The sequence below is a fragment of the Apus apus genome, chromosome 4 (genome assembly GCF_020740795.1).
Source record: "Apus apus isolate bApuApu2 chromosome 4, bApuApu2.pri.cur, whole genome shotgun sequence".
Classification (NCBI taxonomy): Eukaryota; Metazoa; Chordata; class Aves; order Apodiformes; family Apodidae; genus Apus; species Apus apus.
The window spans coordinates 90,450,407-90,464,309 of NC_067285.1; the positions used below are offsets into that span (position 1 = coordinate 90,450,407).

General features: G+C 39.7%; 1 protein-coding gene across 3 annotated transcripts; it reads right to left on the reverse strand.

The window, feature by feature from the left end:
* Positions 1-256: 256 nt before the first annotated feature.
* Positions 257-12,713, reverse strand: TMEM33 (transmembrane protein 33). 3 transcript variants are annotated; one of them, XM_051617441.1, is made up of 8 exons: positions 12,662-12,713; positions 12,503-12,567; positions 11,287-11,381; positions 10,659-10,846; positions 9,668-9,735; positions 8,767-8,900; positions 6,482-6,565; positions 257-5,133 (listed from the first exon to the last, which is right to left on the reverse strand). In XM_051617441.1, exons 2-8 carry the CDS (start codon positions 12,557-12,559, stop codon positions 5,004-5,006), a joined length of 756 nt encoding a protein of 251 aa, XP_051473401.1. In that variant the 5' UTR covers positions 12,560-12,567; positions 12,662-12,713; the 3' UTR covers positions 257-5,003. The 3 variants fall into 3 exon arrangements, with proteins under 3 accessions (XP_051473401.1, XP_051473402.1, XP_051473400.1); XM_051617442.1 differs by having other exon boundaries at positions 12,683-12,699; XM_051617440.1 differs by lacking the exon at positions 12,662-12,713 and having other exon boundaries at positions 12,503-12,621.
* Between the last annotated feature and the right edge of the window lie 1,190 nt (positions 12,714-13,903).

Below are 13,903 nucleotides of genomic sequence, written 5' to 3' on the forward strand. Positions count from 1 at the left end.
TTAATCTTCCTTTTTCTCTAGAAAAATCAAATGAAAAGCTGCAGTAGCTGACTGCATTCTGCACTATTCTAAACACACAAACACCCCCACAACACCAAACACGCACCTAGAACATTTAACATGGAAAGCTTTTAGTCAGTAACTCAAAGATTTGAACGTAAAGAAATCCTGTTTTGCAACACAACATTAGTAATATTTTAAATCCAGAAAAAAATCCTATACAATTTGATTTCAAGAACATCAACAAACCCATAGCTGTATCAATACAGAAAACAATTTAATTTGTTTTGAAATAAATATTTCACATACAATGCACATACAGTGAAAAAGGGTCACAATAAATTACAAATGGAGATACTTGCTTGTTCGCTGAGAAAAGCCCTTGATATTTCCAATTTCATACCATCAAATTTATCATTCTTGCTGATTTAAGCATAGCACTAAACAAATATGGATCCCAGTGCTTTCTTTCACAGGTACTGGCATGGATAATTTACTGCAGTGATCCAATTTTTAAATCAGTAGGGACCAGTAAATCGCTGCATAAAAGAAAGAGCGAATGAGGTGCTTTTTCCTTGGTGTCAGCAGCCTGTGATTATTATGTTTATTAGATTTTCTTGAAAGGGCTTCACATTTTCTCAAATATGCAGGAGAACTATATTTCCCCTCTGAGCCCTTACATTAGCATTTTGTGCCTCAGTCCTTGAATACAAGTAAAAGATGAATTTTTCAATTCATTTTAGAAGTTTGTACCATCTGGACGGCAATGAAACTCCCTTACTTGCCCCATATCTGCTGTTATCACAGAGCTAGCTTCTGCAGAAAAGTTAGTAAGTAATGCTGACATTTAATGAAAAACGTATTTTCAAATCCACTTTTAAGATTAAATTCAATTACATTATTTGAAATAAAGGATTGCTTAAGGTTCTATCCCTAAAAGGCGATTTAAAACAGCAAGGCCTGACTCTTCCTGTGATTTTAAGAAAACAATAGCACAGTAAGTTACAGTATGAAGATGCACTAACCAATTTCAGGATATATACTTGAACCACAAATACAATTACAACAGATCAGCATACCCTACTAATATGTAGCATGTAAGTGGCTTGTCATCTTACTCTGCTGCTTTATTTTTCCTCATCAGAATGATGAGGATGCCAGAGACTGTACCTAGCTCTTCCATATTGGAATCAATTTTTGACATCACTTGAATAGAACATGCAGTTCTAGCTCCATATTCTTTGAGCACTGTAAGGTACAGTACTTTCTGAAGGTGTTTTTGGCAGCAGTGTCATTTTAGTATCATTTTGGAAACAGGACTGTCATATGTGGTGTAGAAACTAATCAGTTAGCCCCAGACCCTTGTCCAACTCTTTTTTTTTTCCACTGTTTCTTGCTCTGCCAGAGCTCTTGCCTCAGGTGAGTTTTCTTTCCTTCCATGCCTCAGTTCCCATCTGTACGACACACGGTAACTGCAATTCCTTAATTAACAAGGGATCTGCACAGCCAATGTTGCAATACAGGTGCCCAACATGAAAAAGGTCCAATGGAGACTATACAGAATAACCACCTACATTATTTGTTTGGACAGTACTATCACATACATAGCTAGCAGCTCAAAAGCTGTTGGAATGAATAGTGGCTCATGATTATAATAGATTGGAAAAAATCCTTAGAACGTGGCCCTTAAAATATTAACAGTTATTGCTCCCCTTGAACACCCAGCAAAGAAGGGAGCAAAACAAAATTACAGCACAAAAATTACAACAGAAGTGTAAAATTAAAGGCAATAAAGGAAAAAGACACATGCATTAGTGAATTACTTTATGTGAAAAGTTCCAACTGGCATTAGATGCTCCAACAGACTTGGTGGGTACTGATGCTTTATCTATCTACAGACAAGAAGAGACAAGTCTTATGCTGGAGCATCACTGCTACAGCAACCTTGTGCACAGCAAGGTGCAGAATTTATGCAACAGCACTTTTAAGTTATGAAAGGTAAGAGAACATAAAAACAATAACCAGCATGATTTATACCAGTGGAAACAATTACTGCTTTAGGTACGTAACATTTCAGTAAACAGAAACTCCTCTGCCTCACATTTGGGGTTGACTGGCATTTCATGGGCTGTTGCAAAGTTTTTCCACTATCCCCAACTTCTGTTACAGTCTTTGCATCACAGTTGGCTGCTGACAGCACAGCAATGTGAACATACCTTTCTTTTCACAAGGAAAACCCCAAGCTACCAGCATTTCATGCATTTAATTGTTAGTATAGAAAGTCACAAACTGTGGTAAGGAAATGGGCACAAGGACAGTATTTTTTTGCCAGCATTGGGGAAACTGTGTTATCACTTACACAACCTAAAGGCTACACAAAAATTGAAGTTGATGCAGAGTGAAGGTCAGTCACCTGATTTTGCTTAGAAGTTATTTTTACCCCATTGTTCCATGTTTTCTTGGCACAGAGAGCTGAGTTTTACCAGGCCACAAGTAAAATCCAGGCCTCATTTGTCAAGCAATTTCCTGCAAAGCCAAGAATATACTACTAGCCAAATCAAATCCTACTTATGAAAGATCTTCCTGCTCCATTTTTAAGACCTAGTAGAAAGTCCATAAATTCTGTATCCACATGTAAGCTCTACTTGATGGCATTGTCTGCCCATTCTCTACTTACTGAAATCTCATTTATTCCTTTTAATCTTCCTCATCCACTTTGTAAAGTTAGATTTCAAGACTTAGCAGCCTTCTCTTACAGTTGCAATACATGATATCAAACAGACTCTTCTCTAATTAAGTAAGAGCATACAGTTAAAGGAACAGTAGTCTGCACCCATAACAGTAGTCTCAGACCACAAAAATTTGCTCAGGAGTAACATACCATTTTGCTGATACTAATTACAGAAGTATTTATTTGTCCTCCGTTCCCAGTTTGGGGAACCAATTTACATGACCAAATGAATTTTTACATTAGTAGTGCAAAGAGCTGAACAGTCTGATGTCACCACTCAAAAAATGTACTATGTAACATGAAAGAGGGTCAAGAACAACGCTGAAGAATTGAAATGTCAAGAAGTAGGTCTAGATTTCTCCTCAAATTAGCTACCACTGTTGCAGTGCTTATTCTGTAGTTAAATTATAAGGAAAGGGTTATAAGATTTTTGCACATTAGAAGGCAAAAATTCCCTATAAAATAATTTAGAAATGCACAAGACCTTGTCCCAGTTCAGAGGTAGAACTGGGAATACTAGAACATGCATACATACACACAGGACAGCATTCTGCTCAATTTTGAGGTTCAAACATCAGTATGTTCTGCTAGAGAGAAATAAGTTTGAAGAGCCTAGCAAATTATGTTTAACACCTTTTATTGCAGTAGAAATTTTAGTTTTTATAAAATCCTCAAATTACAGGATATACATATAGTGAATCTCATTGCAAGTCTTTAGCAGCTGTAGAGCATTACTGCATGCAGTTGCTTCTGCAGAGTGCAAGTGTTCTATAAATAGCTAATCATGTTCAAAGAGCAAGACAAGTAGTCCAAAAGTATCATATTAAATTACCAATTGGTTCATCAGTACCAAGAGGTTGAGCAAAAAATGAAATAAATGTATAAATACAAGGCTCTGATCTAGCAAACAACTGGAAATTCTGAATGATATCCACATCACAAGATACATCAACAGTTACAGGAAAATACTTCGTTCCAAGACTGTTTTCAAAAGGGTTTCACAAGATTTTTCTGACCAAAGAAGAATAGTTAAGTACAGTGCAAAATAAATTTACAAAAGGCCAATGAAACCCATTTGATTTTTTGCAATTAGAGTACTAACAATAACTACAGAAGATCAGGCCTTGAATTTAGGGAAAGAAGTTGTGTTCAGACGGGTAATATTCTTCTTCCACGACTTATCTTTCAGCTGCTAGTGGAATGCATAATCAGCTCTCAATTGAATATTCACTTCCGTAGTCATGACACTGGCTTCAGATTAGTAATCAGATGGATTTATGCCCAAAATCCTACACCCATTTGTTTCAGAAGCTGCCTAAGCAGATGCAATCCTGTATGCAAATTTCCCATCACCGTGAGAGTCTCAAACTGGAAGAACAATTTAGATAGAGCTAGCTACAGATTAATTTTCCAAAAAGCTGACATGCTTGAATTACTCCAGTCTCACATCTGTGTAGACAAAAGAACATATCTGCAATGATTCTGCAAAAATTACTTAGTTTACATTGATTAGTTCACCTAAGAGATGGTTAAAAGTTTAAGCACCGCATCACTGTCTGAAAAGCCTACAGGTCAGCAATTTGGGTTGGTAAAGCATCTTGTTACGACAAGATAACTGCACAGAGTTTACCATGGTCAGAGTCTTGAGATGTCTTCCAACAGCCTCATGTAAGACTATGTCACAAGGTAAAAACTTGGAAAAGTTCTTAAGTAATAAAAATATCCTCCCTTTCAGAAAAGGTGTTAACTGTGCTAGCCTAATAGATTTTAATCTCTATAGTTAAAATCAAAGTGGGCCGTATTTTTACATTGAGTATAGTAATTTAGACAACATGGTTCTACAGATACTTTCAGAAAACAGAAGAATACTGTCCAAAGTGTACTGCATAGGTACGGGTACCAACTGCTATGCACTGGAGACATCCTACAGTAGCTATGGTTCAACTATCATAAAGCTACTGAGCACAGACTTCAATTTTTAATGAACCTCAAACAATCCTTAATTCCTAAAAAAAACAACAAACAATTCTGTATGACTGGGTATGTTTTAGGATTCAGCTACTTTTGTTCACCAATTAGCAATACACCACAGGAAATTTAAGTTTCCATGACTTGCTTTTCGTAAGCTAAATTTCATATTATCTCCAAGAAAAGCATATACACATTTTTATACAGCCTGGAGTGAGATCAGTGTAAAACCAGGAGCTTAGAATCATCATCAGAAGTGCCAGCTGCTCATAATGTTCACAAAACACAAGTGCCTGAAATTCGGCTATGCAACAGTTGGTGCCAATCTGCTTATAAAGGAAATGCTGCTCAGGCATAGTCTTCTTACAAAAACAGGACATGAGGGCTTCATTATTAAGTGTTCAACAACAATCCTCAGTTCGGTGAACAGAGTCCTGAAAAATCAGATTTAAAGAGAGTATTAAAATACTACAACATTTATCAGAAGTAAGTTGTATCTAAATCTATCTTTTTCATTCACTTTTTTTCTCAACACCTCCCTACTCTAGTTATCAAGTTCTTTAGAGCAACTCAGTATTCCAGTGTCCTGCAAGAGCTTCAGAGTTCTTGTCCTTTAAACATTAACATTGACATTAACTTTAATCCAGTCACCTCCAGCTTAGGACAGCTATACAAAAAGCAGGAAAATTCCACCTTCAAGCAAAGAAAAAAAATAATAAAAAAGAGTAAGGCTTTATCAGAAGTAGTGAAAGGAGTTGAGAGGTAATTGTGTATTTATGTGCCACCTGCCAGAATACAAGAACTCTGCACTCTAGAAGAAACTATTAAAAAGACAGACATGACAAAACCCACAACACCAGTTTCCCTTAAAGCTATATAAATGCAAAAAAGAAAACATCTTGGATAAATAAGTTCTATTGGAAGCTAGTTTTAGTATTGCACAACTTAAATTATTTTTAGATACCAAAATGGTAAAGGGCCTTCACAGTCTGTTTTTGTGAAAAAACTATACATGTACTAAGACGGAACAATTGATTTCTTACAAAATAGAAGGGAATAGGAGGTGCTTAAGTTTATGATTCTCAGACTTGTCTTTGCATACCATTTGGCTTGCTACTTTAGCAAACCATTTTCTAATCAGGTAGTTATCAGACTGGAAAATGTGTTCACAAAATCTTACACTACACAACACTTGTCATAAGAGAAGCTCTGAAAAAGCACTGATCCAAGCAAATCCTTAAAGAAAAGAAATATTTATGGTTTCAAAGTTTGAAGTAATAAAAGTTGGTCAAGCCAATGCTCAACAAAAACAATAAAGCTCCATTTCAGTTATAGCTAACATGATGTATTAATTTAGCTAAAGGAGGTCATGAACATGGTTAAGATCATCCACAGATTTATTTTTTTTTTCCAATCAACATTACACAAGTTCGTAAGTGCCTATTCAGGTACAGATTCAGCCTCATATAGCTCTGGAGTCTAAAAGTAAGGATATCTTTCTGGTAAACGGTTGCAGAACCATCTAAAGACTTTCTTCTCCCAAAGCAAAGTTTTTACTTCACAAGCATGTTCTGAAGTCTCCCATTCAAGAATGGTGGCACATTTCAGAAAAGTTCAATGTAACCTTGAACCAACTGTTTTAGTTGTGGTTTTTTTACCACCCAAGCATATAATTACCATTTGCAGATTTAGTATTGAGTTATGCATCCATTTCAGAATGAGAAACTTCTGAATGCCTTAACACTACACAGTTAAATGTTCTTTTCGAACATCATCACTTACCGACAGTATGGATTTCGCCGAGAGGAGTAGCGTAACGTAAGAAACCTATAGTAAATGAATGGCTGGAGCAAACTCCCTTGCCCACTGAAAGAGAACAGAGAAGCAGAGCTTAATACCAACCAAAAAATCCAGAACAACAGGGCTTTTCCTAATAAAAGTAAGAAAACTACTTACGCCCAAAAAAAAAAGCTAGATCAGGGTCACGTGGGTTCAGGCAACCTAGATCTGCCAACTACATAATCATATATTTATGAAAGCAGAAACTTACATTATCTAATAAAACCGCTCAATGAAACAGTTAAAGAAGTGCTGTTCTTGTATTGATTTTATACTTTGGGGGGCAGGGGATGTCTTTTTACAGAGGCTTGCAGTGAGAGGACAAGGGGTAATGGTTTTAAGCTGAAGGAAGAGAGATTTAGGTTAGAGATCAGACATAAATTCTTCAGTGTAAGGGTGGTGAGACATTGGAACAGGTTGCCCAGAGATGTTGTGGGGGCTCCATCCCTGGAGGTGTTCAAGGGCAGGTTGGATGGGGCTCTGAGCAGCCTGTTCTAGGGGAAGGTGTCCCTGCCCATGTAGGGGAGTTGGAACTTGGATGATCTTTAAAGTCCTTTCCAACTCAAAAAATTCTGTGATTCTGTGATGATCAAGCTTCTTTGTACACTTCACTTCTGGTGGTGGGCAAGGAATGATAGAAGTGATGATGGTGGACACCTATTCAGTATTAAGAAAAAGCTGGCTAGTCGAGCACAAAAACTGGCCAACAAACAGTCCAGTTACAGACAGCTTTTTCAACTGATTACAGCACATCTATACCATACTTCTAGTATCTCTTGCAAAACTTCTCAACTCACTGAAGGCTATTATAGATTTATTGAGATATTAACACCAAGCTAATATCCAACTATTTCAGTTGCACTGAAATTAGGTTTTGATACTTTACAAATCTGCTGTTTCATGCAACAGTGCTGTAGAACTGTGAAAGGGTAAATAAAAGCCATACATAGCAAAGCACAGGAATACCATGAGTTTAATTTTAATGGCTGAAGCTTCCTTATACAAAACAATATTTAAAAGCACTGTTTGAAATGATCATGACACTTCAAGTAACTAGAGCTCCTCCAAGCATGAGCAACATTTTTACATAGAAGAAAAAAAGCAAAAAGTGAGACACAGGAGGAAGAAATCTTGCACTTGTACAGTATTTACAAACAATTTAATATGCTAAAACAGTCTAAAAAACAAATTCTCACATTAGGTGCATTTAACTATTATTTTAAAATTTGGTATACAAGCTTTTACAAGCTTCGGTACATACTAGATGACTTACCAAGTAGCAACACTTTACATGCCAAGCTCTCTCTAGAGAGAGAGGGGAGGGGAAAAAAAAAAGTTCTCCTAAACAGAAGTCTAAACATTTTTAATGTTTCAAATACAGATAGAGTGTATCAGTTGGCAAGTTGCCTTACAACGAAATTGTATCCTTCAGGCCTGAAGCATTGAAGTGTTCAGCTGACATATCAAAAGACAAATTACACATTCTATCAACTTTCAGGAAGATAAAGCCTCCCTTCTGCAGCCTGTGACGACCACTAAGGACAAGTGCCCTCACTGTGTCATGACTTGTATAGAACAAAGGGTATCATTCCTCCTTCCAAATATTAAAAGGCTTCAGTGACTGGCAGGTCATTATGCATATAGGACTTCAGTAGGGTTCCAACATGCATATGCTCAAGATCTCCAAAATTAATTCAACAGGCTGGACAACAGACAAAACAAAATGGAGTTTAAAAACGATACATGGGTCACTGGTCACTGGTCAAAAATAACACAGGAGAGGACATAACCTAGTCCTGCTTGTGCACTTTTAGCACAATGAAATTTCATGCCACTTAAATTTCTGGAATCTAATAGTCAAAAAGAAGAGTCCACATTCAGTGAAGGTGAAGATCTTAATATTCTATTACATGGACCCAAATTAAACTGAACAACATAGGAGAACACCAGTTACAGACCTGAAAAACTTTGATTTGACCCAACAGTGTCACCCATGCTATGAAAGGAAAGGTGGTTTTGGTGCTCAGTTATATCAGAGTGAATACTTTTCAATTTCATGATGCACCAACTTGAGAAGTCTAGGAATCAATTAAATTTAACTCTAAGTTCAAGCCTTGGTCAGCCATAACCACACACATGGAGACTGGTGACCCACAGTGAACACAATTACAGAAAGTAACCTTGTGTATAAAGTTTCTAATTCTCAAAGTATTTATGGCAATTCTTACCTGAAAAGCATAAAAACTGTAGCTGGCATGAGGAAAATTTCATTGCAAGCAATGAATTTTAGAATATTCTGTTGATTAGCATTCAATTTGTCTAAAAGATTTCTCAGAAAGGGCAGGCTATTTGAACTCCGTGCCTTTAAAGAAGAAAAAGATTGCAAGAAAACATATGAGTTACATCTATCTTCTCCAGCACAAAGAAATCAAACACTAATCATTATAGTTTACAACTCATTTTACTATTTTAAGACTTGATCCTTTAAAAGGTACTAAGATTAGTATCCCAAATAACACAGTTGGAAGTTTTAAACTCCATAATTAATGGAATTCAATTAAAAATATGAGATGTTGCAATTCCTTCATCCACCCATTTTACATCCAAGTGCACAGGGATGGCCACGAGCCTTACTCTGTCCACTAGGAGGAAATGCCTAAAGCAGCAAGGTAGCCCAGTTAGGTACACCAATGGTTGGAGTTACATTAAGCCACACGAGAAAAGTTCACTGAGCAGCAGGTCTAACTGGCAAGTATTTTGCATCCCAGCCCCACCCTGTAGTCTGTCATTTTACTACTGAGATAGAATATTAAACTTCACAGGCTATGGTTTAGCTTGAAAAGACGTGTCTGAAGTGTCAACTGTTACACATTTGCTTCCTCCAAAAACAGCATTCAAAGAAAAATCATTAGTGTCAACTCCAACACATCACCGAGTCATAACAGAAGGGGAAAAAAACCCCAACTCAAAAATTACTTCTCAGATCCCCTGTACTGTGATTCCACACTACAATTTCACTCTTAACTCCTCTAGTATAGCTAAAGGAAATCATAGCTGAAGCTCAAATCTGTTTCAAAACCCCAAGAATACCAACAGCAATAATTGTATCATAGATCATATCATACTTACATCAATAACTTTCTTTGTATATGTGGCAGCATGAAGCAAAGAGAACAGCAGAACTGGAAAAATACTCACTGAAGAAAGCGATAAGGAAAATTATAGGCTGCAGAAGTGCTCAGTTTCTCCATTGTTATTCTAACACACAAGACATGGCCTGATGGCAAGAGGTTGGCTGGAATGACCAATACTGGATTAAGACATGTATACATTTAACTATACCTATAGCTCTGCCCTTTACTTCTTACACTTTCTCTTCACTATGTATTAACTTCAAAATGTGTGTGTATGCAGGTATGCAAAAGTACAACATACACCATTACATACCACTGCATTTCTGCTGAAATGCATTATTTCAGCATGAAAGACACACATGAGATTAATTCTTAAAATCCACCTTACACATGCAGTTCTGTTTTTATTAAGATGCTACAAAATGCTTTTCTTCACCAAAGAACGTGGGAGTTGCCAGCCACTCAGATTTCAGAGCAAGAATGTAGACACTTCTCTGCTAGAGACAATGTAAGAGTAGGACATTAAGTGTACATATAAAACGGCACAAATAAAAGACAGTTCTTACGTATCACCTTTGATAAGCCACAGAAGTATGTCATCATTTACTGACTTTATCTGTTTAACAACTTATCTGAAAAAGCTTCTACTGAACAATTAAGTCCTACTTACAGCAAAGAGTCATGTATACATGTTGTACTTGTAATAAATTAAACTTACCAACTTCTCAAAGTATCACCTGAGGCTGATCATAAAATCCACAGGAAAAGAAAAGGTAAGTAGCCAGAGACAGCAGGCACTAGTTAGAGGTGGTTAACCCGAATATGGATGGATCAGCATAAGCTTCTCCTACCTTACATCAAGTAAATTCTGTGAATAGCACACATACTCTAGTTGAAACCAGTTTTTCTAATCATGGCACAGGTGATGAAAGGAATCAAGTTAAGATATTTAAAAACATTACCAGGATGACACAAGTAAAGGATACTTGTAACAGGGTAGGAATTTACGAAGATAAGAGAGTACAACAGGTAATGGCAGCTGTCCTCCAGCAAAGCCTGGGCCAGAAATGCCCTGCTAAGCTGAAAGTGTGGTAGCCTTTGGTGTAGTCGGAGGGCACTAGTAAGAGCATTTGCCAGCAAGGCACGCTGATAAAAGCTTGCTGCTTCATGCAACCTGCAAATCATCAGAGGAGACGTTACCATATGAACCAAGCCCCTGCTCAGAAGTCTTCCACCCTTGAGAATTGCATCACAACTGCACAATACCTGAAGTATTTATACTACTGTACATAAACACTACTACCAAAATACAACTAAAAAAATTAGTAACACTGACTTACTGCAGATGCTAAAGATAAAACAACTCCATATATGACTCCATAACCACACATAAAAACATGCATCTGCCACTACTTTACAGTTGCTCAAAACATTTTCCAAACACATCTAGAAGCACTTTAAACCAATCTAAAAACCTGTAAACCATTCTGAGAAAAAGAATCCAAGTAAACTCAATAACAGAAATCTACCCTTACACTAAAAACAACTCTATGAAAAGGAAGTTTAGTAACTTCATACATTTGTCATGCTTTTTTACAATATTATAATACATACCCTAGAAGAGGCAGGACAAATAAAGCTGAGCAGTAAACTGTGAACAAGCGGGAAATCCACATTGCTGTATCCAACTTGTTAGCCATCAGAAATTGCTATATTAGAAGAAAAGAAAAACCCAACCCCCACAGAAGGTGGTATCTTAATACTTGCACACAATGAATGTTCTTCCCTTCTATACTAAATTACAAGTCTTTCCACAACCTTGAATAAAACCAAATTAGAGCCTGAAGCAAAGAGCACCTTTTTGCCCTGTGCAATACTTGACTCAGAGGATGTTACTAACCATATCAATAACAGCTACACTTCCTCAGAGTCAAAAGGCTCCTTTATACACTACAACCAAATACAGTGGCAAGATCTTCTGTGGAAGTACTTTCTTCCTGTACAATTTTACAAAACAGCCAGCTTCAACATACGTTACTTTAGACCAAACTGATTTTATTGCTTCAAGATTCCTTTTAAAATACCTTGCACACACCTGGGGCACAACTTCCACACTTCTTATGGGAAAGAAAAAAAAGAAGGGGTTGGGTAAAGTTAGCCTAACTACATCATAAGGAAAGTGGCATCGTTTTGGCCTACACACCCAGTATCAGAAGAGGAAATAAAGTAAACATTTAATGGCAAACTAGCGTCTCTCCTGTTGCTGAGCTCTCCTCAGCCACAGCCCTCTTCATCCCCGATATCGACCCCATACTAGAAAAGCTCTAAGGAAACACAGCATGCTTTCAGCCATTAGATGCCAAAGACTCAAAACAGCAGTTTTCTTTCACTGGAAAGAACGCGATTGTTTGGTTTGGTTTTTGGGGCTTTTTTCCTGAATTTAAACCAGCTTTTGAAGATGGCTTTTCCTCCACATTCCTTGAACTTTTTTTTTTAAATGACCAGAAATTAACTTTACTAACCTTCAAGTGTTTTCATATCATTACCTACCGACTTGCACAACATAACCCCAGTCACACAAAACCAATCTCGAATGAGACACTTCCAAGAACGCCGGGGCAGCGACAGCACGTTTTCCACTAACGAACCAAAGAACCGCTTCCCCCTGCCCGCAGCGGGAAGGGCCATCCGCCATACTGCCACACAGCAGGGCTCCCCCGCAGCAGAACGGCTGCTGGAGAAGCAGCGTGGCCGGCCCAGGACCCTCACCACCAGCCCAGCGGGCTGGCGCCGCGGCCTGCTCCCCGTTCCCCGCCCGCCGGCTCCTTACCACGGCCCCGCCGCCGGCCCCGCCTGGCATAGGCCCGTTCTGCGTGGAGTCCGCCATGGCCGCACCTGCAGGGAGACAAGCGCCTCAGCTGGGGCCGGGACGGCCGCGGCTGCCGCTTCCCGAACTGCTCCCCCCACCCCCCGCTCGCCCGGGACCCACCGCCAGCCCCGCAACCCGCACCGCAACCCGCACGCGCTGCCGCTGCTGCCGCCCCCGCGCGTCACTTCCGGCAGGGCGCGGGGCCTGCTGGGTAATGTAGGCCCCGCCGCGCCAGGCCAGGCGCGGGGCCGCGCTGGCGCCGGCGGGAGGCCCCGCATCACGGGCTGCCGTGCGGGGCGGGCCCTCTGCCCTTGGTCTGGGCAGGGTGTGCGTAGCGGGGGCCAGGCCGGCTTCCCAGCGCCAGCTGCCTGAAGGGAGGTTATAGCGAGGTCGGCGTTGGGTCTTTTCTCCCGGGTAGCAGATGAGGAAACGGCCTCCCAGGGTGTGCCCGGGGAGGTTTAGGGTGTGTATTTCTTCCCTGAAGGAGTTGTCAGGCACTGGCACGGGACGCCCAGCTGGGGGGGAGCCACCGTCCCCGGAGGCGTTTGGAAGATGCATAGGGAGGGTGCTCAGGGGATGTGTTAGTGGTGGGCAGCGTGCTGGGTTGGCAGCTGGGCTTGACGCGCTTAAAGGTCGTTGCTCCAGCCAAACCACATCTGTGACTTAGTGACACGCAGACTTGGTGTTGTTTGTCAGCAACGTCAACAGGAGTCAGAAGGTCCCAGGTGCCCGGCAGGGCACTGCCCAGCTCCCTGCTGGTGTGGTGGCACCGCGATGTCGCGCACAGATGACGCAAAGTGCAAATTAAACAGGCCACCTCAGGCTCTGTTCAGTGTTACCGGCTCCCTGTGTTGCAAAAAGGAAAAAGAAAAAAACAACCAACAAAAAAAAGCCTCTTCAAAGCTGCATGTGCCCGAAATTCATCCTATAAGCAGCATTACATTAAAATGCAGCAGTTTTGAAATAAATTTCTGAAAATTTTGGTTAATAATCATTGAACCTTAAAGCTAAGGAGCTTAAATCAAGTACAGGTATAACAGCAGCGTTGGCAGGAGGACTGAGTGGGATAGCACAGAGCAGAAGTCTCCTGCTCTGCAACATACAGCATGTACCATTTGCGAGGTCTTGGAAAGGGTTAATCCTCCATTAATCTAACCCTTGTCTTAATAGACTATTTTTTTTTTCCATGATCTGTGCCAGAGAGCTATGCAAACATGGTTTTGTTCTCAGCTGAAGACTATAAATCTAGCATAACTCGGCTGAAGTGCTAGCAAAGTAACAGAAAACAAAGTGCGGGCCTCAAGACCGACATTTTTAGCTCCTGCAGCCTCAAGTGGTTTATACTTCTGGGTTTCTCTCCAG